General features: G+C 38.1%; 3 protein-coding genes across 3 annotated transcripts; 1 reads left to right on the forward strand and 2 right to left on the reverse strand.

Annotated features, from left to right (window-relative positions):
• Positions 1-880: 880 nt before the first annotated feature.
• On the reverse strand, positions 881-25765 carry LOC116304198 (neural cell adhesion molecule 2-like). The gene is made up of 9 exons (XM_089025699.1): positions 25574-25765; positions 5124-5501; positions 3946-4215; positions 2897-3169; positions 2496-2747; positions 2099-2377; positions 1672-1938; positions 1101-1440; positions 881-932 (listed from the first exon to the last, which is right to left on the reverse strand). The coding sequence occupies exons 1-8, from the start codon at positions 25650-25652 to the stop codon at positions 1187-1189; spliced, it is 2052 nt and encodes a 683-aa protein (XP_088881825.1). The 5' UTR covers positions 25653-25765; the 3' UTR covers positions 881-932; positions 1101-1186.
• Positions 9992-11497, reverse strand: LOC148913217 (uncharacterized). Its single transcript, XM_089025729.1, has one exon. It carries the CDS (start codon positions 11146-11148, stop codon positions 10186-10188), a length of 963 nt encoding a protein of 320 aa, XP_088881855.1. The 5' UTR covers positions 11149-11497; the 3' UTR covers positions 9992-10185.
• On the forward strand, positions 14531-16036 carry LOC148913218 (uncharacterized). Its single transcript, XM_089025728.1, has one exon. It carries the CDS (start codon positions 14880-14882, stop codon positions 15840-15842), a length of 963 nt encoding a protein of 320 aa, XP_088881854.1. The 5' UTR covers positions 14531-14879; the 3' UTR covers positions 15843-16036.

Below are 25765 nucleotides of genomic sequence, written 5' to 3' on the forward strand. Positions count from 1 at the left end.
ATGCTAAATAACAAAAATCCAGTATGTTCCTGTAAAAGGGGATTTAGTTGCATGAACATCTACCTACTTCGTATGTTTCATCATCCACTTCTTGCTGATTAGTTGTCCTTCAATAATATGAGATTAAAAAAATATAAAAAATAAAACGTTATAACGGTGACGTATTGTTAAAAAAAGGAAAATTATTGGAATTGGGGATTGTAGCAGCAAGAAAACATAGTCAAATGATATGATATTAATTGTCTGGGAATAGAAAACCTAGGAATTCGAAATAAGGAAAAAAGAAATACTTACGTTTCCTCACTTGTGTTTCTTCCGTTTTTGACTAAGAAATAATTAAGCCATAAGTCATGAGTTCAGTTAAAGCATTTATGTCGTTGTGTTAGTTTATATATGGATGTTCTGTCACTATTAATCATGGTGTTTACACATACCATTGGGTTTAATCCTTTTCCATATGTATAGAAACTGCAGCACATTAAGAACCAGCGAAACTACAAGTATCGCAGCTATGACACCAACACCGATAAGACCTTTGAATAAGAAGATATAATGAGCTAATATATATATACTTTAACTATATTCAGCCACAAAATAGTGCTAAAATACATTTGGATTACCCATAAAATATGACCAGTAACCTACTAGAGTCTCCCTGCTGTAGCTCAGTGGCTAGAGAGAGTGGTAACCTGATGGTCATGGGGTTCGAATCCTATCAGGGACTCAGATTTTTTTCGAGTTTCCTGTCACTAACAATATGTAATATAACATTGCATACTATAATATTGGCATTTTGGGTGTGTCCTTTGCACAATTGTATCATTAAGAGTGAAATCCAGTTTAGAATCTTCAATATTTTATATATTACTGCTTACATTTTGAGTGTTTTGCACTTGTGTCTTCATACCTGGTTTTAGTGTTACCTATATTACCTATAAACAAAACGAAAATTTTGTTAGTGAAGCCCATATCTGCATTATAACGAAGTCATTCAATCATGTAGTGAAGCTCGATCAATGAACGGGGTAGCACAAGTTTGTAAGACAATGTAAGACAAAGTTACGATTAAATTAAGTTAAATTGCCATTAAATCAACTTACCACTTGTGTTCGTTTCAGATGTTGGTTTAATCTGAGGTATGGATACTGTCTTCGCCATCACATCATCGTTAATACTTTCTCCGTATTTATTCCATGCAGTTACTAGAAACGTATAGTTCTTTCCGTATTGAATACTTTTTGTAAAAAAAAAAATACTCCAGAACTGTTGAATCAATTATATAGATTACTTTTGTCCATTTAAAGTCACCTTCCTCTTTAATGTAGATGGTATACTTTATGATTTCTCCTCCATTGTCATCTGGTTTTGTCCATGTCAATCTGACAAATAATTCTGCGGTATGGTTGATGCTTAATGTTAATTGAGGAACACCTGGTTTGCCTAGATAAGAACATGTAACGGAACAAATATTAGGTTTGTAAACTCTATTGTCTCTCGTTTGTTGGAAAGATTAAGAATTAGTTTAAATCAAGGTAAATTGTAAGGCTGAGAGGTGTGAATAAAAAAAATGAAATCGGTTGACTTTTTTAAAATTGTTTCTTAGTTTGAGAAATTTTATAAGAAAAGCATGGCAAAACACTTTGTGCATATATCACAATTTTAATAAATCACCTTGTTTCTTGGTAGAGACGACCTTCAATGATTCTTTGCCATACCCAGCAACGTTACGAGCATACACTTTGACCGTGTACTGGGTGTTTGCTTTTAGTCCTGTTATAACAGTATGGGTATTCACTGTAATCACTGGTGGTCTGGTACTGACTTCAACCTTGTAACCAGTGACAGGACTTCCACCGTTATCAACAGGTCTGGTCCAGCTGACAGTTATGGATGAGGCTTCTGCATCGTCTATCGTTATGGTAACAGGACCTGGGGGAACTATATCAAATAAATGAAATGTCGTTAGCAAAAACAAACCTTTGCTAGATTACCTGATTAAACCTTAGAAAATGTGCAGTTAAATTTTTTTGGCTAGTCTTGAACATTGATTTTATTGCCACGATATTCTACGTTTAAGTAATTATAAATTTATATTTACACGGCTGAGTGACATTGATGATGTGTTCATCACTTCCCAGGATGTTTGTTGCTCGACACTTGTACTGTCCATAGTCCACTTGGTCAGTAGCTGTCAGTACTGTCACCTCACTACCCCCGGGTAAAATGTTGACACCTGTAGTGATCTGCTGATTTGTTGGTTTGTACCATGATATCCGTGGTGCAGGTAAACCAGTTGCAAAACATCTGAGTCGAACACTGTTGCCATTCCAAGATGTGGAAGGAAGAGAAGACTTTGCTTCATCAATATAAGGTGGGTCTAACGAATTTAATTTAAAAAGAACTTTTAAAAGGTCAAAATGTCTAACACTGTCTACAATTAAGTAACTGAAGTTTACATATTTGAAGAAGCTCAATTTGAAAGTTTTACTTCTTACACTGCACAGTTACTTGTATGCTGGCCATTGCTTCTCTTCCTATCCCGTTACTAGCTGTACACGTGTATGTCCCTGCATGTGATCTGCTGACTGACGGGATGTTGTAGACATTTCCAGTGTAGACAGTTCCTGTTGGAGTCTTCCATTTGATGGTTGGTGGAGGGTAACCATCTGCATCGCACTTTATTCTCAGGGAGTGGCCCTCATTGAGCGTCTGGTTTTTTAACATTTCAAGTATTATAAAAGGCTGATCTGATGACGGAAAGGGATATCGACTTACTATAAATTTAAGAGTGAACAGCAGAGACAATAGACATTTGATTAACAAAGCCAATTTTTCCAGAAGAGATTAGTTGAAAAGTACAATAAACACTATTGAAATTCAGCACAGCCTTACTAACATTTTACTTTAACAGTGGCGGTTGCACTGTCAGTGTGTACCATGGTGTCATAGGTGTTCTTTGCTGTACATATGTACTGCCCAGCATCTGTTTTGATAGCATCAGGTATTCTAAGTGTTCCCCCAGCTACTGTGTGACCAGCTTTGATGACACCATCAGCCTTTGTCCATGATATGGATGGTGGTGGATAACCATCTGCTTTACAGCTGAGTACGATCTCATCACCTGGTACAACTGTAATACTTGGAGGAGTAACAGTGCTTTTGGGAGAATCTGTAAATTGAAATATAACAGCTCATGTCAAAGTTATTTTGATGCTATTGATGTTGACAGAGTTTAGAACCAGTCACGTAATAAGTTGCAAAGGGCAATAACCGCCTCCTCAATTAAGTTTTGCATTTTGAATTTATTGATATCTGGGTCTAGTACATAAAAAATATCATTAAAAATGAGAATAAAATTGGGCTGGACACCCCTAATTAACCTGCTATTTCAGGGCTTTACAGTTCTTGAAACCCAAATAAAATATACGCTAAAAAATGCCAAACGAAATAGTGCAGTTTGATTTTGAAAGCGAGGTAGAATGCTAGGTATCAAAATCGATTTTTTAAAGAAGTAATATCGTTTTTTTCGATCAATTTTTTTTATCTCGCCTTTATGCTAAATGGATTTGATTTTAATCTTTTATATATATATATATTTATATATAAGAAAATATATAAACTGAAGAATTGAATTAAAGCGCTAGTAAAAATCTTAAAGCAAAATATATTATCATATACACGGTCAAAGGTCCGCTTGCGCCCACTCTTGTAAACGGACAGCTCTAAACACGTACATGTGTGTCCAGCTAGGAGACAAGAGTTAAAGATTATAAATCTTCTGGAGACAATTTCCTTACTCAAACTTGGTCAATAAGGATTAAGCTTGTTGTATTTCGTTATTTCTTGAGAGCCGGTTTTTTTTCTTCTCTAGAACCTTAAATAAATCGGTCTCAAATTTGAACCCAGTCACTTGCTTGTTTTGGTAATGGCTAATACCTTACTTACAATATACAACTACAACTGTCTGTGCAGTGACGGGTCTCTCATTCGGATTGTTCCTGGCCTGACACTCATACGTCCCATTCTGGTCTCTTCTAATATTTTGTATCTTCAGTGTAGCACTTCCTGTTCCTGTACTCTTGATCACGTGACCAGCTATCTGTACCCACGTGATGTTAGGTGTTGGTGGACCAATAGCAGTACAAGGCACACTCAGTTCTTGTCCTTCTGCTATGTTCTTTGTTAATGGTAGTTGTGGATTGAACTGAGGAGAAACTGAAAAAATTCCAATAGCTGTTAGTATCAGCAACGTATGGTTAAAGACCTCAACCTGAACTTTGTTATATGATCAAAAGCATTTTCCCTTTAGCAATGAATTTTTCATGGGAATCGAATATAAATATCTCCCGTTATTTTTACCAGGCGCCCTTTAGTACTTAACATAATTTTCGAAGTCCGCCCAATCAACCCATGAACATTTCAAATTGGAATTGAGAGCTCCCTTGTATGCATGACAGATGAGCCCATCTTTCATGTCCCAAAAATTGCGCCTTTAAAACAGCCTAAGAGGTTCTGGCTTACTCTCTGGTAATACTTTTACATTTGTGGCACCCTATAAGAGGTACAAAATTACAGATCGGGAAACCTAAAAGGTACGACGAGCATGCCGCTCCTCTCCAATCAATCAACCCCCCCCCCTCCCCCCCCCCCCCTGCCTCGGATGTGTACATCAAAGTTCATTTTCCGGTTTATTCTTTTCCTCCTAACTTTTTACAGTATTCCTCAACAATGGCAACACTTTTGAAATGCCAAGGTATAATTGTGTCAAAAGTACATTGCAGGATAAATCCTGTAGCACACCTGTAACAATAACTTGCACTTTATTTGCTATAGGTGATCCTGCTGACAACATCTAAAGAACCTTACACAAGGAACTTAAACATGTTTGAAATATTCACATGATATTTCATAGAATCCAAAAAAAAAAAAGAGCCCGCCCCCCTCCCCCTCCCCACACAAAATTAGCAATATTTTAAATATAATTATATCTGCAGTTCATTTAACTTCCTAGTAATGTTTCCTCAATGATAGTAACTTGCATTGTTTCAAAATGGGGAAGGTCTTACTTTAAAAGTAATTTTATGACATTAATATATGCAGTTTTAATGAATCCTGTAGCATACCTGTTACGATGAGTTGTGTTTTACTAACTATAGGTGATCCTGCTGACAACACCAAAGTACATGCATATACACCATTATCAGCAGTAGTGGCATTAGAGATGACCAGAGTAGCAGTGGACTCTTTAGTGACTCGAACCGTAGGGTTTAATAACCTGGGAGGACACTGGTTACTGATAGCCCATTGCCATCCATTTGTACCATTTTCACTTCCAATAACTGATCGTCTCTTTAAAAAATCGTAAAACCCCCATTCTGGTGAATCCAGATCAAACTCTGTGTTCCTATTATCAACGGTGTAGTCCCACAAGAACTTGGCAGTTTGTCCTGTCTGTACGTACAGCACACTGGGGGGATGATGAGTGAAAAGAACTACGGCTTCTGAACCATGTAAATGAACGACATTTAAACGGTTAAGAGCGACTGTCCAGAAATATCGAGCAAAATCGAAAATTTGTGGCCACAATCAAAAAAATAAAAGTCCTTCATTTTTGGTCTGTAGACACTGTTTGATGAGTTTATGAACGTACTGGGGTCGGTTTTTCGATCTACGTAAAAAATCCGGATTTTTTTGAAAAAAATGATTTCACCCCGTGTCGGTCTAAAAATTGCTCAAGAAACGGCTGCGAATTACGCTTTCAAAAACATTCTCGCTCCAAGTGAAAACCCAAGTTACAATCAAATTTGCAACTTAATTCAAGAAAAGGGGTGTTGAACAATTGTTCCAGGTGATTTTAGACGTTTTAAACTAAACTTTAGATAGAAAAAATTGCATTCTTCCAGCACAGTTATTCACAGTCTCGATTTTACCTCACATTTATAAAAGCGATTTTTCGCATGTGGCCATTCTCCAATTTTTACAAAACTCAAGCTGTACAATGTTCAAATGATAGAATAACACGAACTACAAAAATTAGTTTGGGTTTTTCCACAGGCCTTATGAAAACTTTATGCGAAGTTGGAAAAATTTGCCATGTAAATATGCAAATTAGCAGTTTGTTTACATCTCCACACCACAGATCACGGCCGCGAAAAAAGTCATCTAAAATAGTTTTAACAGCTTATTAATCCACACATTAGCCTATCTAAGGACTATCTAAGTATGATTGGCCTTTGTTATTATTTTTAACGATTATTTGTTGAAGTTAAGCCTACACTTCCGGTGTTGAAGACACTCAGCTTGCTTGCCTCGGTGGCATTCCATCGGTGCGTAGTAAACTTAGTAATCATAAATGACTGTTAACATGCTCTATTCTCGGTTTTCACGTGACGTCACGAGCGGATTAAAACTTAGTGTCCGCCATATTGGTGCACAGGAAGCTCATTAGCATATGTCAAATCACACACGTGCGCTTATGTTTTGATTCGAATTATGCGATGTCCGAGGATTTACTCGTCGATATTTCAAAAAACGAAACCCAAGAACAGAAAAGAATTGAAGATACCTCTTCAATTGTCTTATCTGAATACGCCAAAAAGCTTGAAAATCACATTCGAACGAGATATTAAAAAAAAATCGAAGGTATTGGAGTCGACCCCGCGTGTTTACAAGGCGAGAAGTTAGATGCAGAATGTCTGCCACCGATCGAAGCCACCGATCTTCTCTCTTATCTTGTGCTGGAAACCAGCTTCTATACTTTAAGGCAGTTCAAGGCTTTCAAGAGTCTAGAGAGTTACAATCAAATGGTATCGGGCTTCATAACGAGCGTTCAAGGAAAAGCCATTGGAAATAAGTTCGTGGTGTTAGGAAAAGTTCGTCATTCGCAGCGAATGAATGAACCGCCAATACCAATTTGGATTATCGCTAATGGAGAAGGAACGATAATATCTGCCCACTGCCTTGGTTGCAAAGCAGGTCTAGCAGAGTGCTGCTCTCATGTAGGGAGCGTACTGTTCTATATTGAGGCGTGGAATCGTATACATGGAAAGTTGGCCTGCACAGAAGTGAAATGTACGTGGCTACTCCCAACTTACGTAAACGAAGTACCGTACGCTCAAGTTGAAGACATCAATTTTAAATCAGCTCGAAAGTTGAAAGATGAATTAGACGTTAAAATTGATGGTGTACAACCTTCGACTAGCACTCCGGTAGGGAAAACGAAGTCCGTCCCAAATGTCACCCCTACAGAAACGGATATGAAAACCTTCTTTGCAAAACTAAATGAGAGCCAAAAAAAGCCTGTCATTCTTTCTCTAGTGGCTCCTTATGCTGATCAATTTGTACTAAAAAGTCGGCGTGTTCTAACGATACCATCCCTTTACAATCATGAGAATCTGAAGCTGAACTACCCAGAGCTGTTACGAAAGTGCTGCAAAGTCGAACTATCTCTTTCTGATTCCGAGATAGAATTAATAGAACAGGAAACAAGGGATCAATCAAAAGGAACTGCGTTTTTTAAACATAGAGCTGGTCGTGTTGGGGCTTCAATGAGTTATTCTGTTGCCAATACAAATCCTGACCAACCATCTATCTCACTTATTAAAAACATTTGCTATCCACAGTTGTTTAGTGTGCAATCTAAAGCAATCAATCATGGAATCAAAAATGAAGGCAAAGCCATAGAGACTTACAACCATCTCATGTCTGCAAACCACAAAGATTTTGTACTGATAAAGTGTGGAGTTTTCATTGATAAGCAACATCCCTGGATGCATGCAACACCTGATTTCCTCTGTTCCTGCTCCTGTTGTGGTGATGGGTGTGGAGAAGTAAAGTGCCCTTACATTATTGAAAACTGGGACTTTGAAAGTTATGTGCTTAAGAAAAGTTCTTGCCTAGAGAAAGTGAATGGAATATTTCGACTAAAGAGAAAGCACCAGTATTATTACCAAGTGCAGCAACAATTGTCTATAACTGGTCGCCAATTTTGTGACTTTGTCGTGTGTGCATTCAGCGAAAACAAACCTCAAGTCTTCATTGAAAGAATTCTCCCAGAAACAAGTCACTGGGAAGCTATCGTTCCCAAAGTTACAAAAGTATGGCAGACATGCATACTACCTGAGATTCTTGCTCGATGGTATACAAGAAAACAGCACTTACCTGAAATAAAACCAGCAAACAAGTCCTCTGGTATTTGTTACTGTGGAATGCCTTCTCAAGGAAGAACTATTCACTGCAGTAACCCAAAGTGCCTAATAAAGGAATTTCACCAGACATGTTTGCATTTATCAGATTCAGTCCCTGATGTTTGGTACTGTCCTAACTGCCGCTTGCTAGCAGAATTTCAATGCAAAAAGCCAAGAAAAGCATCAAAGCCAAGTTCTACTAAGTGCACACATAATGATCAAGCTTTGAAACTGGACAGTATTTGTGTATGTGGCTCATCACCAATGATGAATGAAAGGCTTCTCAAATGTCACAGTGAAAATTGCCAAAATGGAAAGTTTTTCCATCTCCAGTGTCTGGACTATAAAAGAATGCCTAACAATAGTCAAACTACGTGGGTGTGCAGCAATTGCAAGGTGTCTCAAGCAGCCAAAGTAACTGCATCTAGTTCTATTGGTCCTACCACTTGTTCTTCTTCTTCAAAAGCCAACACTGTTAGTGCTGCATCAACAAGCCAATTAAAATGTGAAAACAGTATTCCACAAATGCAAGCAGCTAAATTGGACAAAAAGGAAAGTACAATCATTGGTAATAATGCTAGTGCTGTATCTACTAGTTATTCATCAATTATTGATTCCAGTGATGATGAATCGGATGTCAAAATAACACAAGTGACTAAAGGGGTTTTAGACAAGAGGGCTTCCCTTGGTAGCCTCAATGACAGTCATTTTGACATCATTAATTCACCTACTGGATGGCTGGACTGTACAATAATTCAGAAAGCACAAGTACATCTACAGAAAGTCAATCCTCTGATAGAGAGCTTTCAAAAAACAACCCTTGGCCCCATTAGGAACTTTGATGTTGTCACTTCAGAATTTGTTCAAATATTACATACAGGACATATGCACTGGGTCTGTATAAGCTCTATTGGATGTAAACCAGGCATGGTCAACCTTTATGATAGTCTCTACCATGATATCATTGCCAAAGAGGTTGAAGAACAGGTAGAGAGTTTAATGGCAGACAGCTATGTAGGCATAGAAAATGTAACAGTCCAGCAACAACTGAATGGGAGTGACTGTGGAATCTTTGCCATAGCATTTGCTACGTGTCTGGTTTATGGTTTCAGCCCACGAGACTTTACATTTGACATACCCAAAATGCGCCCACATCTGGCTCAGTGTTTGGAAATTGGTAAAATTACAATGTTTCCATCAGTTTAGAATATGTGTTTAGAACACGCTAGTGTTCACTAGCCATCATCTACTCTTTATTTGAAACAGTAATGTTGTTTTAGAAGAGCAAATGCATTAATACCATGAAAGAAATACAAAGTTGTTAATAATCATAGTAGCTATTTAGCAAATAACAGTTGGTTTCGATCCACTAGAATATTCATTACACAAAAACATATCTATACACCTATTTCATTTAAGAAAGGTTGTCATCGCTAAAGGAGAAAGGTGATAGGTTATTCATAGTTCCAACAATCACTTGGTTTTTTTTTTGGTTTTTTTTAATGAGTTTTGAGATATCCAGTGTTGTTTGTAGCCTGAAAGAACTTTAAAGGCTTTGATTATTTGCGTTTATTTTCATATATTACACCTTCGAATCGACTATTGCCTTTGGCAGTGACAACTGTTTTTTTGAAATAGGTGATACAAAAGACCACTATATTCTATTGTGCTTTAAATGCAACAAAATAGTAGTAAATTTGAGAATTAATAATAATAATAATAATAATAATAATAAACTTTATTACTGTGTCATGTCGTTCTAGCTTATTTAAATAAACTAATTGGGGACACCTATAATAAACAATTAAGATACACTAGTTTTCATCAGCAATGTCCAAAAATAAAATAGCTACTCTGACAGGAACAAAGCAGAAAAATATTTCTTGTGTCACCAATACATTATGACATTTTGAATACAAGAATATCCTGGTATTTCATTTTTATCTTTATAAATAAATTCAAATTCTTAAATTTTGGTAATAATTAGTATGTTTATAATCTAGTCAAATGGAATGATTGGTGGACAAAGGTTAACAAGACCAGAACACACCCTTAAAATGATATCAATGACTGGTACCTGTTCCTTATTGCTCATGAGAAAGTCAGTGCTCAGTGTCCCTTTCAGAATTGTGTACTTGCACCTCAGCAAACCGATTACCCTCTCCACATGAATTCTGACATTTGCAATTCCTCGGGTGTTCTCAACATCGATGGGGTCCAGCTGGCTCTTCCCCTTAGTAAACGCTGGTATAACAAGCTCTGCTCTCTTGAATGCCACACTTTCATGAACTGTAAATCCCCTGTCGGCCATTACTAGATCACCAGGCACAAGTTTATTTAAAATACCACAGTTTTCAGTGAGGAGCTTATCAGATGTTCTGCCACCCCAGGCCTTTGATACAAAGGAAATGGTGCCTTGTGGAGTGATTCCAATTAATACCTTTACAGTGTTGTGGTGTTTGTAGGAGCTGAAGGTCTGGGCTCTTGCCAGCAGGTTGGTAGGCCTTTCTATGAAGACCTCAAAACAATCAATAATCACTGTTGTCTTCTTTCCAAACGAAAACTCGAAGCATTGAGGCATTGTTCTCCATAGTTCATCCCGCTCAGGCCAATATATTAGTTGAGAGAGTCGTATGTCCATGATTGTTATCCAGGTAAAAAATATCCTGGAGACAGTTGGTGCAGACACTTCAAAACGGTATGCAAGATCCAAGTATGGCACATTAAGTCGGAGTTTCATCAAGACCATGACAAGTTCCTGGAACTTCGTTAAGCTCAACGACTTTCTTGCCACATGAGGGGCTACATGTTCATATACAGCTTGTAAAATAGTAGCTGAAGGCAATCCAGTGTAAAATAGTACCTTCCCATCTTCCAGCATATCTTCGCGATCGAAAGGGGCTTTCTTTGGCTGAGAAAACATATAATCTAACTCCTCAGTTTGTGTGCTTGACTCGGTCATTTCTGGATTAACTTCGTTTGTTTGTGTGCTAGAGTCAGTGATCTTACAAAGTTCCTCCAGCTTCGAAGTAATCCCGTCCAATAAATCGCCATCTTGGCAGTGCAACTTTGATTTATCACTCGCTGATTGAAGGTCATTTGCGATCTGGCTGATTTCCTCAGTTAAAGAAGGAGAGTCAAAAGAAATATTGTCGATTGTAGCGCCTTCTTCATCCAGTTTCGCTACCTTTGCAGCTGACTCGAACAATGCTCTTTCCTGTTGTCTCTTCCTTCTCACTTTTGCACGTTCACTTCGCGCGGCTTGAAGATCAGAGTTTTTCTCACTTACTACTGTTTTGTTGTATCCCAAATTTAATGTAGGCACCCAATCGACGTTAAACTGATCCCAATTGGCAGCAGGTTTTCCAGAAACGAAGTGACGGCTGCAAATTCTCCCACTGTTGATGATTTCTTCGGATAACCCAACCCTACTAATGGCGGCCAACCACTTTCTACGTCGTTCAATCGACAGCTCTTCTGCCTCCTCTCCTTGACTTTTTCTAACCGATGGAACACGAAAGAGGGAAATTCCCTTATCACGAACACTCCTGGTATGACAATTTACCATTAAACAAAGAACCATTATAGAAAATGTGCTGAAAATATTGACTTTTAGTCGCTCGATTGTGATGAATCTCTTTTGTTTACACTATGTTGTGCACCAATATGGCGGTTAGCAACCGTTGTCATGCACCAAGTCACGTGGGTGAAAACCGAGAATAAACGTTACTATTCCTCACTAGTGGTATCCAGCTTATCACATAGTATTTTCACATACTGAGTATAAGCTTGAAAGTTTGTATTACTTTGTAAATAAGCAGTGATCCAACCTGTCAAAGCGGATTATGTGAGCTGATGGCGTGACAAACAACAGTTTGCGCGGAGCCGGACGTGACGTCGTTTGGTACAGTACCTTTTTTATTGCCTGAACATCTTGTGATTTGGCATAAACTAAAGAGAATCACTCGTTATCAAGACTCTCTATGAGCTTTCAATGATATTGTTCTTTACGACAAAAAGACCCCGATTTGAATAAGGCTCTCCCCTGGCAAACTCTCGTAGCTTCATCTAAATATTTTGCATCCCCCCCCCCCCCCCATTTCTCTGAAAAAAGGTTTTCAACCCACCCACCGCACCCCCCTTTTTATTGGTAAAACTTTTTCCGATCCCCCCTAAATTTCATCTGCCCCCCCCCCCTCCCCCCTCACCACCACTCTCTGCCATACATTATGAACGCATCCTAATGTCTCATGGAATTCAGACATCAAAGAACTAGTTTATATAATAAGTTAACTGGAATCATCGAACCACATCCCACATCGATTTGCAATCAAGTAGCTTGCGTCCCTCGTGTTGTTCGACTTAACAAAGTCAATTCTTCCATTCGTATGTTAACTTCACTCTCTTCGTTGGCCTCCCCAAGACTATTTCTATATGTGTAAGGGACTGGTCATAAAGTATGGGGGGGGGGGGGGGGGGGGCAAAATCAGGGGATGGGTCACATAATTTTGAACTCCTTAAAAGGGGTGGGCTGTTGATAAAATTTGACAACTAAAATGGGTGGGCCTGCAATTTTGCTTCTAAACTGGTTTTGGGTCATCAGGATTTTCAGCATCATTTTATGTGGGCCACGATAAAAAACACTGATTCTATTTTGATTTTGCACACCCCCACCCCCCCTATATTTTATGACCAGTCCCTAGTCAATGATGTAGTAGCGTCAAGCTTGCACAATTTCACGACTGAGCACTGCGCAAGTAGTCATGGCGTCGTATAGACCGTATATATTAGTCAATTTAATGCTAGCAATCCACCAACCTTCCTGAACCAACAGTAAGAAAAACACCAGTCTCTTTTAACACAGTTTTCGATCCACTTTTGCTCAAACCCCACTCTGCTTTTGGATTCCTTTTGACATCGGCTTTGTGCAAAGAAAGAGTTACGGGTACAGAAAATTTCGCTGATGTCCGTTTCCAGCTGACGCCCAAACGCACGGTGATTCCGACAGATTGTAGGGCTGTCTATGTTTCTAGAGGGCTCAAAAATACATACTCTTGCGAGAATTAATTCGACCTCGGTTTCAACTTCAACTATACTAAAACATCGTTTGTCCTCGGCGATATCCCGTTTACATCTTGTCAAAGGAACGTTAGTGACAGATCTACTTCTTTCTTTTGGGTCAAACCCACAATGACCACCAATGATAGCTTGAAAAGAACATGATTCACGAGCCTCCATAACTGATGCTCACCATAATTAACAAATTTCTATACTGACTATAAACACTTTGCTAAATGCTGCTTTTATTTTTGTCTACCTGGTAAGGTACAACAAATTTTTGGAATTTGATTGAAACTATCAAATTCCTGGACATTTCGGCCACACACGCGTCATGTTCAGATCACAGTTCTATCAAATCGCACTATCGACATAAAATGTTATATATATATATATATACTTTAAAATGTATTTTCTTTTTTCTCATAGTCTTATATCAGATTTACGCTTCCACGAAACCAGGCGAGTCTATCATACATTCGATCTATTGTACAGCCATGAAGCTAGTGGGGTAGGGGAGGGGGAATTGTATACCCGTCTACAACTGCACTCATACATGTAACCAATTTTAAACATGACTTCGATCAAGCAAGAAAACATATCACAGCTAAAAAAAAAAAAATCTTGATAATGAGGGATTCTCTTTAGTTTATGCCAAATCACAAGATGATCAGGCAATAAAAAAGGTACTGTACCAAACGACGTCACGTCAGGCTCCGCGCAAACTGTCGTTTGTCACGCCATCAGCTCACATAATCCGCTTTTACAGGTTTGATCCCTGCTTATTTACAAAGTAATGCAAACTTTCAAGCATACTCAGTATGTGAAAATACTATGTGATAAGCTGGATACCACTAGTGAGGAATAGTAACGTTTATTCTCGGTTTTCACCCACGTGACTTGGTGCATGACAACGGTTGCTAACCGCCATATTGGTGCACAACATAGTGTAAACAAAAGAGATTCATCACAATCGAGCGACTAAAAGTCAATATTTTCAGCACATTTTCTATAATGGTTCTTTGTTTAATGGTAAATTGTCATACCAGGAGTGTTCGTGATAAGGGAATTTCCCTCTTTCGTGTTCCATCGGTTAGAAAAAGTCAAGGAGAGGAGGCAGAAGAGCTGTCGATTGAACGACGTAGAAAGTGGTTGGCCGCCATTAGTAGGGTTGGGTTATCCGAAGAAATCATCAACAGTGGGAGAATTTGCAGCCGTCACTTCGTTTCTGGAAAACCTGCTGCCAATTGGGATCAGTTTAACGTCGATTGGGTGCCTACATTAAATTTGGGATACAACAAAACAGTAGTAAGTGAGAAAAACTCTGATCTTCAAGCCGCGCGAAGTGAACGTGCAAAAGTGAGAAGGAAGAGACAACAGGAAAGAGCATTGTTCGAGTCAGCTGCAAAGGTAGCGAAACTGGATGAAGAAGGCGCTACAATCGACAATATTTCTTTTGACTCTCCTTCTTTAACTGAGGAAATCAGCCAGATCGCAAATGACCTTCAATCAGCGAGTGATAAATCAAAGTTGCACTGCCAAGATGGCGATTTATTGGACGGGATTACTTCGAAGCTGGAGGAACTTTGTAAGATCACTGACTCTAGCACACAAACAAACGAAGTTAATCCAGAAATGACCGAGTCAAGCACACAAACTGAGGAGTTAGATTATATGTTTTCTCAGCCAAAGAAAGCCCCTTTCGATCGCGAAGATATGCTGGAAGATGGGAAGGTACTATTTTACACTGGATTGCCTTCAGCTACTATTTTACAAGCTGTATATGAACATGTAGCCCCTCATGTGGCAAGAAAGTCGTTGAGCTTAACGAAGTTCCAGGAACTTGTCATGGTCTTGATGAAACTCCGACTTAATGTGCCATACTTGGATCTTGCATACCGTTTTGAAGTGTCTGCACCAACTGTCTCCAGGATATTTTTTACCTGGATAACAATCATGGACATACGACTCTCTCAACTAATATATTGGCCTGAGCGGGATGAACTATGGAGAACAATGCCTCAATGCTTCGAGTTTTCGTTTGGAAAGAAGACAACAGTGATTATTGATTGTTTTGAGGTCTTCATAGAAAGGCCTACCAACCTGCTGGCAAGAGCCCAGACCTTCAGCTCCTACAAACACCACAACACTGTAAAGGTATTAATTGGAATCACTCCACAAGGCACCATTTCCTTTGTATCAAAGGCCTGGGGTGGCAGAACATCTGATAAGCTCCTCACTGAAAACTGTGGTATTTTAAATAAACTTGTGCCTGGTGATCTAGTAATGGCCGACAGGGGATTTACAGTTCATGAAAGTGTGGCATTCAAGAGAGCAGAGCTTGTTATACCAGCGTTTACTAAGGGGAAGAGCCAGCTGGACCCCATCGATGTTGAGAACACCCGAGGAATTGCAAATGTCAGAATTCATGTGGAGAGGGTAATCGGTTTGCTGAGGTGCAAGTACACAATTCTGAAAGGGACACTGAGCACTGACTTTCTCATGAGCAATAAGGAACAGGTACCAGTCATTGATATCATTTTAAGGGTGTGTTCTGGTCTTGTTAACCTTTGTCCACCAATCATTCCATTTGACTAGATTATAAACATACTAATTATTACCAAAATTTAAGAATTTGAATTTATTTATAAAGATAAAAATGAAATACCAGGATATTCTTGTATTCAAAATGTCATAATGTATTGGTGACACAAGAAATATTTTTCTGCTTTGTTCCTGTCAGAGTAGCTATTTTATTTTTGGACATTGCTGATGAAAACTAGTGTATCTTAATTGTTTATTATAGGTGTCCCCAATTAGTTTATTTAAATAAGCTAGAACGACATGACACAGTAATAAAGTTTATTATTATTATTATTATTATTATTATTAATTCTCAAATTTACTACTATTTTGTTGCATTTAAAGCACAATAGAATATAGTGGTCTTTTGTATCACCTATTTCAAAAAAACAGTTGTCACTGCCAAAGGCAATAGTCGATTCGAAGGTGTAATATATGAAAATAAACGCAAATAATCAAAGCCTTTAAAGTTCTTTCAGGCTACAAACAACACTGGATATCTCAAAACTCATTAAAAAAAACCAAAAAAAAAACCAAGTGATTGTTGGAACTATGAATAACCTATCACCTTTCTCCTTTAGCGATGACAACCTTTCTTAAATGAAATAGGTGTATAGATATGTTTTTGTGTAATGAATATTCTAGTGGATCGAAACCAACTGTTATTTGCTAAATAGCTACTATGATTATTAACAACTTTGTATTTCTTTCATGGTATTAATGCATTTGCTCTTCTAAAACAACATTACTGTTTCAAATAAAGAGTAGATGATGGCTAGTGAACACTAGCGTGTTCTAAACACATATTCTAAACTGATGGAAACATTGTAATTTTACCAATTTCCAAACACTGAGCCAGATGTGGGCGCATTTTGGGTATGTCAAATGTAAAGTCTCGTGGGCTGAAACCATAAACCAGACACGTAGCAAATGCTATGGCAAAGATTCCACAGTCACTCCCATTCAGTTGTTGCTGGACTGTTACATTTTCTATGCCTACATAGCTGTCTGCCATTAAACTCTCTACCTGTTCTTCAACCTCTTTGGCAATGATATCATGGTAGAGACTATCATAAAGGTTGACCATGCCTGGTTTACATCCAATAGAGCTTATACAGACCCAGTGCATATGTCCTGTATGTAATATTTGAACAAATTCTGAAGTGACAACATCAAAGTTCCTAATGGGGCCAAGGGTTGTTTTTTGAAAGCTCTCTATCAGAGGATTGACTTTCTGTAGATGTACTTGTGCTTTCTGAATTATTGTACAGTCCAGCCATCCAGTAGGTGAATTAATGATGTCAAAATGACTGTCATTGAGGCTACCAAGGGAAGCCCTCTTGTCTAAAACCCCTTTAGTCACTTGTGTTATTTTGACATCCGATTCATCATCACTGGAATCAATAATTGATGAATAACTAGTAGATACAGCACTAGCATTATTACCAATGATTGTACTTTCCTTTTTGTCCAATTTAGCTGCTTGCATTTGTGGAATACTGTTTTCACATTTTAATTGGCTTGTTGATGCAGCACTAACAGTGTTGGCTTTTGAAGAAGAAGAACAAGTGGTAGGACCAATAGAACTAGATGCAGTTACTTTGGCTGCTTGAGACACCTTGCAATTGCTGCACACCCACGTAGTTTGACTATTGTTAGGCATTCTTTTATAGTCCAGACACTGGAGATGGAAAAACTTTCCATTTTGGCAATTTTCACTGTGACATTTGAGAAGCCTTTCATTCATCATTGGTGATGAGCCACATACACAAATACTGTCCAGTTTCAAAGCTTGATCATTATGTGTGCACTTAGTAGAACTTGGCTTTGATGCTTTTCTTGGCTTTTTGCATTGAAATTCTGCTAGCAAGCGGCAGTTAGGACAGTACCAAACATCAGGGACTGAATCTGATAAATGCAAACATGTCTGGTGAAATTCCTTTATTAGGCACTTTGGGTTACTGCAGTGAATAGTTCTTCCTTGAGAAGGCATTCCACAGTAACAAATACCAGAGGACTTGTTTGCTGGTTTTATTTCAGGTAAGTGCTGTTTTCTTGTATACCATCGAGCAAGAATCTCAGGTAGTATGCATGTCTGCCATACTTTTGTAACTTTGGGAACGATAGCTTCCCAGTGACTTGTTTCTGGGAGAATTCTTTCAATGAAGACTTGAGGTTTGTTTTCGCTGAATGCACACACGACAAAGTCACAAAATTGGCGACCAGTTATAGACAATTGTTGCTGCACTTGGTAATAATACTGGTGCTTTCTCTTTAGTCGAAATATTCCATTCACTTTCTCTAGGCAAGAACTTTTCTTAAGCACATAACTTTCAAAGTCCCAGTTTTCAATAATGTAAGGGCACTTTACTTCTCCACACCCATCACCACAACAGGAGCAGGAACAGAGGAAATCAGGTGTTGCATGCATCCAGGGATGTTGCTTATCAATGAAAACTCCACACTTTATCAGTACAAAATCTTTGTGGTTTGCAGACATGAGATGGTTGTAAGTCTCTATGGCTTTGCCTTCATTTTTGATTCCATGATTGATTGCTTTAGATTGCACACTAAACAACTGTGGATAGCAAATGTTTTTAATAAGTGAGATAGATGGTTGGTCAGGATTTGTATTGGCAACAGAATAACTCATTGAAGCCCCAACACGACCAGCTCTATGTTTAAAAAACGCAGTTCCTTTTGATTGATCCCTTGTTTCCTGTTCTATTAATTCTATCTCGGAATCAGAAAGAGATAGTTCGACTTTGCAGCACTTTCGTAACAGCTCTGGGTAGTTCAGCTTCAGATTCTCATGATTGTAAAGGGATGGTATCGTTAGAACACGCCGACTTTTTAGTACAAATTGATCAGCATAAGGAGCCACTAGAGAAAGAATGACAGGCTTTTTTTGGCTCTCATTTAGTTTTGCAAAGAAGGTTTTCATATCCGTTTCTGTAGGGGTGACATTTGGGACGGACTTCGTTTTCCCTACCGGAGTGCTAGTCGAAGGTTGTACACCATCAATTTTAACGTCTAATTCATCTTTCAACTTTCGAGCTGATTTAAAATTGATGTCTTCAACTTGAGCGTACGGTACTTCGTTTACGTAAGTTGGGAGTAGCCACGTACATTTCACTTCTGTGCAGGCCAACTTTCCATGTATACGATTCCACGCCTCAATATAGAACAGTACGCTCCCTACATGAGAGCAGCACTCTGCTAGACCTGCTTTGCAACCAAGGCAGTGGGCAGATATTATCGTTCCTTCTCCATTAGCGATAATCCAAATTGGTATTGGCGGTTCATTCATTCGCTGCGAATGACGAACTTTTCCTAACACCACGAACTTATTTCCAATGGCTTTTCCTTGAACGCTCGTTATGAAGCCCGATACCATTTGATTGTAACTCTCTAGACTCTTGAAAGCCTTGAACTGCCTTAAAGTATAGAAGCTGGTTTCCAGCACAAGATAAGAGAGAAGATCGGTGGCTTCGATCGGTGGCAGACATTCTGCATCTAACTTCTCGCCTTGTAAACACGCGGGGTCGACTCCAATACCTTCGATTTTTTTTTAATATCTCGTTCGAATGTGATTTTCAAGCTTTTTGGCGTATTCAGATAAGACAATTGAAGAGGTATCTTCAATTCTTTTCTGTTCTTGGGTTTCGTTTTTTGAAATATCGACGAGTAAATCCTCGGACATCGCATAATTCGAATCAAAACATAAGCGCACGTGTGTGATTTGACATATGCTAATGAGCTTCCTGTGCACCAATATGGCGGACACTAAGTTTTAATCCGCTCGTGACGTCACGTGAAAACCGAGAATAGAGCATGTTAACAGTCATTTATGATTACTAAGTTTACTACGCACCGATGGAATGCCACCGAGGCAAGCAAGCTGAGTGTCTTCAACACCGGAAGTGTAGGCTTAACTTCAACAAATAATCGTTAAAAATAATAACAAAGGCCAATCATACTTAGATAGTCCTTAGATAGGCTAATGTGTGGATTAATAAGCTGTTAAAACTATTTTAGATGACTTTTTTCGCGGCCGTGATCTGTGGTGTGGAGATGTAAACAAACTGCTAATTTGCATATTTACATGGCAAATTTTTCCAACTTCGCATAAAGTTTTCATAAGGCCTGTGGAAAAACCCAAACTAATTTTTGTAGTTCGTGTTATTCTATCATTTGAACATTGTACAGCTTGAGTTTTGTAAAAATTGGAGAATGGCCACATGCGAAAAATCGCTTTTATAAATGTGAGGTAAAATCGAGACTGTGAATAACTGTGCTGGAAGAATGCAATTTTTTCTATCTAAAGTTTAGTTTAAAACGTCTAAAATCACCTGGAACAATTGTTCAACACCCCTTTTCTTGAATTAAGTTGCAAATTTGATTGTAACTTGGGTTTTCACTTGGAGCGAGAATGTTTTTGAAAGCGTAATTCGCAGCCGTTTCTTGAGCAATTTTTAGACCGACACGGGGTGAAATCATTTTTTTCAAAAAAATCCGGATTTTTTACGTAGATCGAAAAACCGACCCCAGTACGTTCATAAACTCATCTAATAGTGTCTACAGACCAAAAATGAAGGACTTTTATTTTTTGACTGTGGCCGCCCCGTGCTCGATATTTCTGGACATTTATTAAAATATTAAGAGCGAGTGTCCAGAAATATCGAGCAAAATCGAAAATTTGTGGCCACAATCAAAAAAATAAAAGTCCTTCATTTTTGGTCTGTAGACACTGTTTGATGAGTTTATGAACGTACTGGGGTCGGTTTTTCGATCTACGTAAAAAAATCCGGATTTTTTTGAAAAAAACGATTTCACCCCGTGTCGGTCTAAAAATTGCTCAAACAACGGCTGCGAATTACGCTTTCAAAAACATTCTCGCTCCAAGTGAAAACCCAAGTTACAATCAAATTTGCAACTTAATTCAAGAAAAGGGATGTTGAACAATTGTTCCAGGTGAATTTAGACGTTTTAAACTAAACTTTAGATAGAAAAAATTGCATTCTTCCAGCACAGTAATTCACAGTCTCGTAAAACACTGATTTTACTTCACATTTATAAAAGCGATTTTTTGCATGTGGCCATTCTCCAATTTTTACAAAACTCAAGCTGTACAATGTTCAAATGATAGAATAACACGAACTACAAAAATTAGTTTGGGTTTTTCCACAGGCCTTATGAAAACTTTATGCGAAGTTGGAAAAATTTGCCATGTAAATATGCAAATTAGCAGTTTGTTTACATCTCTACACCACAGATCACGGCCGCGAAAAAAGTCATCTAAAATAGTTTTAACAGCTTATTAATCCACACATTAGCCTATCTAAGGACTATCTAAGCATGATTGGCCTTTGTTATTATTTTAAACGATTATTTTTTGAAGTTAAGCCTACATTTCCGGTGTTGAAGACACTCAGCTTGCTTGCCTCGGTGGCATTCCATCGGTGCGTAGTAAACTTAGTAATCATAAATGACTGTTAACATGCTCTATAAACGTTACTATTCCTCACTAGTGGTATCCAGCTTATCACATAGTATTTTCACATACTGAGTATAAGCTTGAAAGTTTGTATTACTTTGTAAATAAGCAGTGATCCAACCTGTCAAAGCGGATTATGTGAGCTGATGGCGTGACAAACAACAGTTTGCGCGGAGCCGGACGTGACGTCGTTTGGTACAGTACCTTTTTTATTGCCTGAACATCTTGTGATTTGGCATAAACTAAAGAGAATCACTCGTTATCAAGATTTGTTTTTTTTTAGCTGTGATATGCTTTCTTGCTTGATCGAAGTCATGTTTAAAATTGGTTACATGTATGAGTACAGTTGTAGACGGGTATACAATTCCCCCCTCCCATACCCCACTAGCACTAGCTTCATGGCTGTACAATAGATCGAATGTATGTTTTACAACAACTCACGTAAATAACACATTCTGATTGGCTGAGAGCTATGATCACTAAGAGGACAGACACATGGATGACGTAATGTTTTTGAAAACAAGACTCGCCGGTAGGATTTTATCGTAAGGACTGTGATTTTGCGAATTTATTTTGCTAATAAAAGTCGACAATGGAACCAGAAGAGGAACCAAACTTTGAATTTAATCTTGCTGATAGTCTTGCCGACGAATATTTAGTTCTGGAGGCAGAAAAGATAGAGGAAGACGTGAAAAATTCATCTCGCTTTGCAACTTGCGAAGAAAAAGACTTGAATGAGCTTGTACAGTCTGAGATGGCCATTAACTCCATTCCAGAGTCGATCTTCAATGGCTGCTCCATCCAGAACGTGAATGTCTATGTTGTCAAGCGAAATTGACATTGCTTTTCTTAGCTGAACTTATTAGTAAGCTTCGTTTTTTAGAACCTTTGAGTTCTGACTCAAACTCTTTTCGACTTAGCTAAAAAAGCCATTTATAAGTAAATGTCAAAAGTTTTGACCAATAGCAAGCATTCTTTCACAGTGGCTGTCAAAGAACTGTCAAAATTAGCCAATCACAGCGTAGGAAGTTTGGTTGTGAAATGTTGACGTGTTTTATGAAAAAACTTTTGTAAGTCATAAAATAACCTTTGAAGTTTTCAAAAGTAAATAACCGAAAAACCTTCGTCTTACTTCTGTACTCTGTCCTCTAATGATCATGAAAACTAACTATCTTAGCGAAATTATTCAAAAGCTCACAATAATCGGAGCTGTTTGGTCTATCGCCTTGCTTTCCTTGAATGACAAATTTTCGAAAAACTTTTCGCTTATTTTATTTTGTAAACATTTCGCAGTTTGTTGTAAAAAACAGATCGCACATAGATTTCCATTGTCTGTCCTCTTATTGATCATAGATGACGTCTTAAAATGTTCAAAACTTTACAGTGAAACCACTCGCTGCGCTCGTGGTTCCACTTTAGTTTTGAACATTTTAAGACGTCATCTATGATCAATAAGAGGACAGACAATGGAAATCTATGTGCGATTTGTTAAATAGACACGCCTGGTTTCGTGGAAACGTAAATCTGAAATAAGACTAAGAGAAAAAAGAAAATAAACTTTTAAGTAAATATATATATAATATTTTATGTCGATAGTGCGATTTGATAGAACTGTGATCTGAACATGACGCGTGTGTGGCCGAAGAGTCCAGGAATTAGATAGTTTCAATCAAATTAGAAAAATGTGTTGTACATTACCAGGTAGACAAAAATAAAAGTAGCATTTAACAAAGTGTTTATGGTCAGTATAGGAATTTGTTAATTATGGTGAGCATCAGTTATGGAGGCTCGTGTATCGTGTTCTTTTCAAGCCATCATTGGTGGTCATTATGGGTTTGACCCAAAAGAAAGAAGTAGATTTGTCACTAACGTTCCTTTGACAAGATGTAAACGGGATATCGCCGAGGACAAACGATGTTTTAGTATAGTTGAAGTTGAAACCGAGGTCGAATTAATTCTCGCAAGAGTATGTATTTTTGAGCCCCCTAGAAACATAGACAGCCTTACAATCCGTCCGCATCACCGTGCGTCCTTGGGCGTCAGCTGTAAACGGACATCAGCGAAATGTTCTGTACCCGTAACTCTTTCTCAGCACAAAGCCGATGTCAAAAGGAAGCCAAAAGCAGAGAAGCAAAATTGCAGGCCCACCCATTTTAGTTGTCAAATTTTATCAACAGCCCACCCCTTTTAAGGAGTTCAAAATTATGTGACCCATCGCCTGATTTTGCCCCCAACCCCCCCCCCCCCCCATACTTTATGACCAGTCCCTTACACATATAGAAATAGTCTTGGGGAGGCCAACGAAGAGAGTGAAGTTAACATACGAATGGAAGAATTGACTTTGTTAAGTCGAACAACTCGAGGGACGCAAGCTACTTGATTGCAAATCGATGTGGGATGTGGTTTGATGATTCCAGTTAACTTATTATATAAACTAGTTCTTTGATGTCTGAATTCCATGAGACATTAGGATGCGTTCATAATGTATGGCAGAGAGTGGTTGTGGGGTGGGGGATTGAAAACTTTTTTCAGAGAATTGGGGGGGATGCAAAATTTTTAGAACAAGCTACGAGAGTTTGCCGGGGGGGGGGGGTATATTTTTTTTTGGGGGACTTTTGGGTGGTCTTAAGAATTTTTTTGTCACTTAAAGATTTCATCTGCCTCCGCCCCTTCTGCCATACAATATGAATGCAGCCTTATTCAAATCGGGGTCTTTTTGTCGTAAAGAACAATATCATTGAAAGCTTAAAAAAACAAATCTTGATAACAAGTGATTCTCTTTAGTTTATGCCAAATCACAAGATGTTCAGGCAATAAAAAAGGTACTGTACCAAACGACGTCACGTCCGGCTCCGCGCAAACTGTTGTTTGTCACGCCATCAGCTCACATAATCCGCTTTGACAGGTTGGATCACTGCTTATTTACAAAGTAATACAAACTTTCAAGCTTATACTCAGTATGTGAAAATACTATGTGATAAGCTGGATACCACTAGTGAGGAATAGTAACGTTTATAGAGCATGTTAACAGTCATTTATGATTACTAAGTTTACTACGCACCGATGGAATGCCACCGAGGCAAGCAAGCTGAGTGTCTTCAACACCGGAAATGTAGGCTTAACTTCAAAAAATAATCGTTTAAAATAATAACAAAGGCCAATCATGCTTAGATAGTCCTTAGATAGGCTAATGTGTGGATTAATAAGCTGTTAAAACTATTTTAGATGACTTTTTTCGCGGCCGTGATCTGTGGTGTAGAGATGTAAACAAACTGCTAATTTGCATATTTACATGGCAAATTTTTCCAACTTCGCATAAAGTTTTCATAAGGCCTGTGGAAAAACCCAAACTAATTTTTGTAGTTCGTGTTATTCTATCATTTGAACATTGTACAGCTTGAGTTTTGTAAAAATTGGAGAATGGCCACATGCAAAAAATCGCTTTTATAAATGTGAAGTAAAATCAGTGTTTTACGAGACTGTGAATTACTGTGCTGGAAGAATGCAATTTTTTCTATCTAAAGTTTAGTTTAAAACGTCTAAATTCACCTGGAACAATTGTTCAACATCCCTTTTCTTGAATTCAGTCGCAAATTTGATTGTAACTTGGGTTTTCACTTGGAGCGAGAATGTTTTTGAAAGCGTGATTCGCAGTCGTTTCTTGGGCAATTTTTAGACCGACACGGGGTGAAATCGTTTTTTTCAAAAAAATCCGGATTTTTTACGTAGATCGAAAAACCGACCCCAGTACGTTCATAAACTCATCAAATAGTGTCTACAGACCAAAAATGAAGGACTTTTATTTTTTGACTGTGGCCACCCAGTGCTCGATATTTCTGGACAGTCGCTCTTAAAATATTTTTACAGGGATTATTCCATAGAATGAAGATTAAAATTTAAAACTGATCGCAGTATATTTAACCAAAAATCATTGAATGAGCAAATATTTTATATTACAAAATTCTCTATTAAGTTATGCTTTACCTTTGCTCTTAAACAGCACCAAGGGCCGATAATTTTCTAAAGAACATGTCATTCATTTGCAGTGTTTTGCTCAGACACGATCCATAGTATACATGCGTTATATTACAAGTTAAGGTAGTTGTTTATTTGCAATCCTTATTCAGCTAATACAACAATTATTGTATTAAGTAGAATATATCTTAACTTAACCATGGGCAATTTCGATTCGTATGGATAAAACTGATATCATGATCACTTTTGAGCGGAAGACGAATAATCAACTTACCTACAAGAGGAATTAAAACCAAAATCCAGATTATAACAACTGTAGTCAGTGAGGTGTTTCGACTTTCCATGAACTTCATTTATGAATCAGTTTTCAGTAATACCTAGATACAAATCTGGGACTTAATTATAATAAATTTCATGTGAAGGTGGACAAGATGGCATACACACTAGCGGACCATATTTTGACTTT

The sequence above is a fragment of the Actinia tenebrosa genome, unplaced genomic scaffold (assembly GCF_029948245.1).
Source record: "Actinia tenebrosa isolate PJP-AT-01 unplaced genomic scaffold, QUT_ActTen_1.0 PGA_scaffold0__85_contigs__length_37466705, whole genome shotgun sequence".
In the NCBI taxonomy this organism is placed as follows: Eukaryota; Metazoa; Cnidaria; class Anthozoa; order Actiniaria; family Actiniidae; genus Actinia; species Actinia tenebrosa.

What these genes read in the sequence shown, in the direction of transcription:
- LOC116304198 (XM_089025699.1), bottom strand. Translation starts at nt 25,652, where the DNA reads ATGAAGTTCATGGAAAGTCGAAACACCTCACTGACTACAGTTGTTATA. An exon ending in GGTTTTAATTCCTCTTGTAG is followed by an intron (nt 5,502 to 25,573) that starts GTAAGTTGATTA and finishes TACATGGTTCAG; the next exon opens with AAGCCGTAGTTCTTTTCACT. An exon ending in CATACAAGTAACTGTGCAGT is followed by an intron (nt 2,378 to 2,495) that starts GTAAGAAGTAAA and finishes TAAATTCGTTAG; the next exon opens with ACCCACCTTATATTGATGAA.
- LOC148913217 (XM_089025729.1), bottom strand. Translation starts at nt 11,148, where the DNA reads ATGACCGAGTCAAGCACACAAACTGAGGAGTTAGATTATATGTTTTCT.
- LOC148913218 (XM_089025728.1), top strand. Translation starts at nt 14,880, where the DNA reads ATGACCGAGTCAAGCACACAAACTGAGGAGTTAGATTATATGTTTTCT.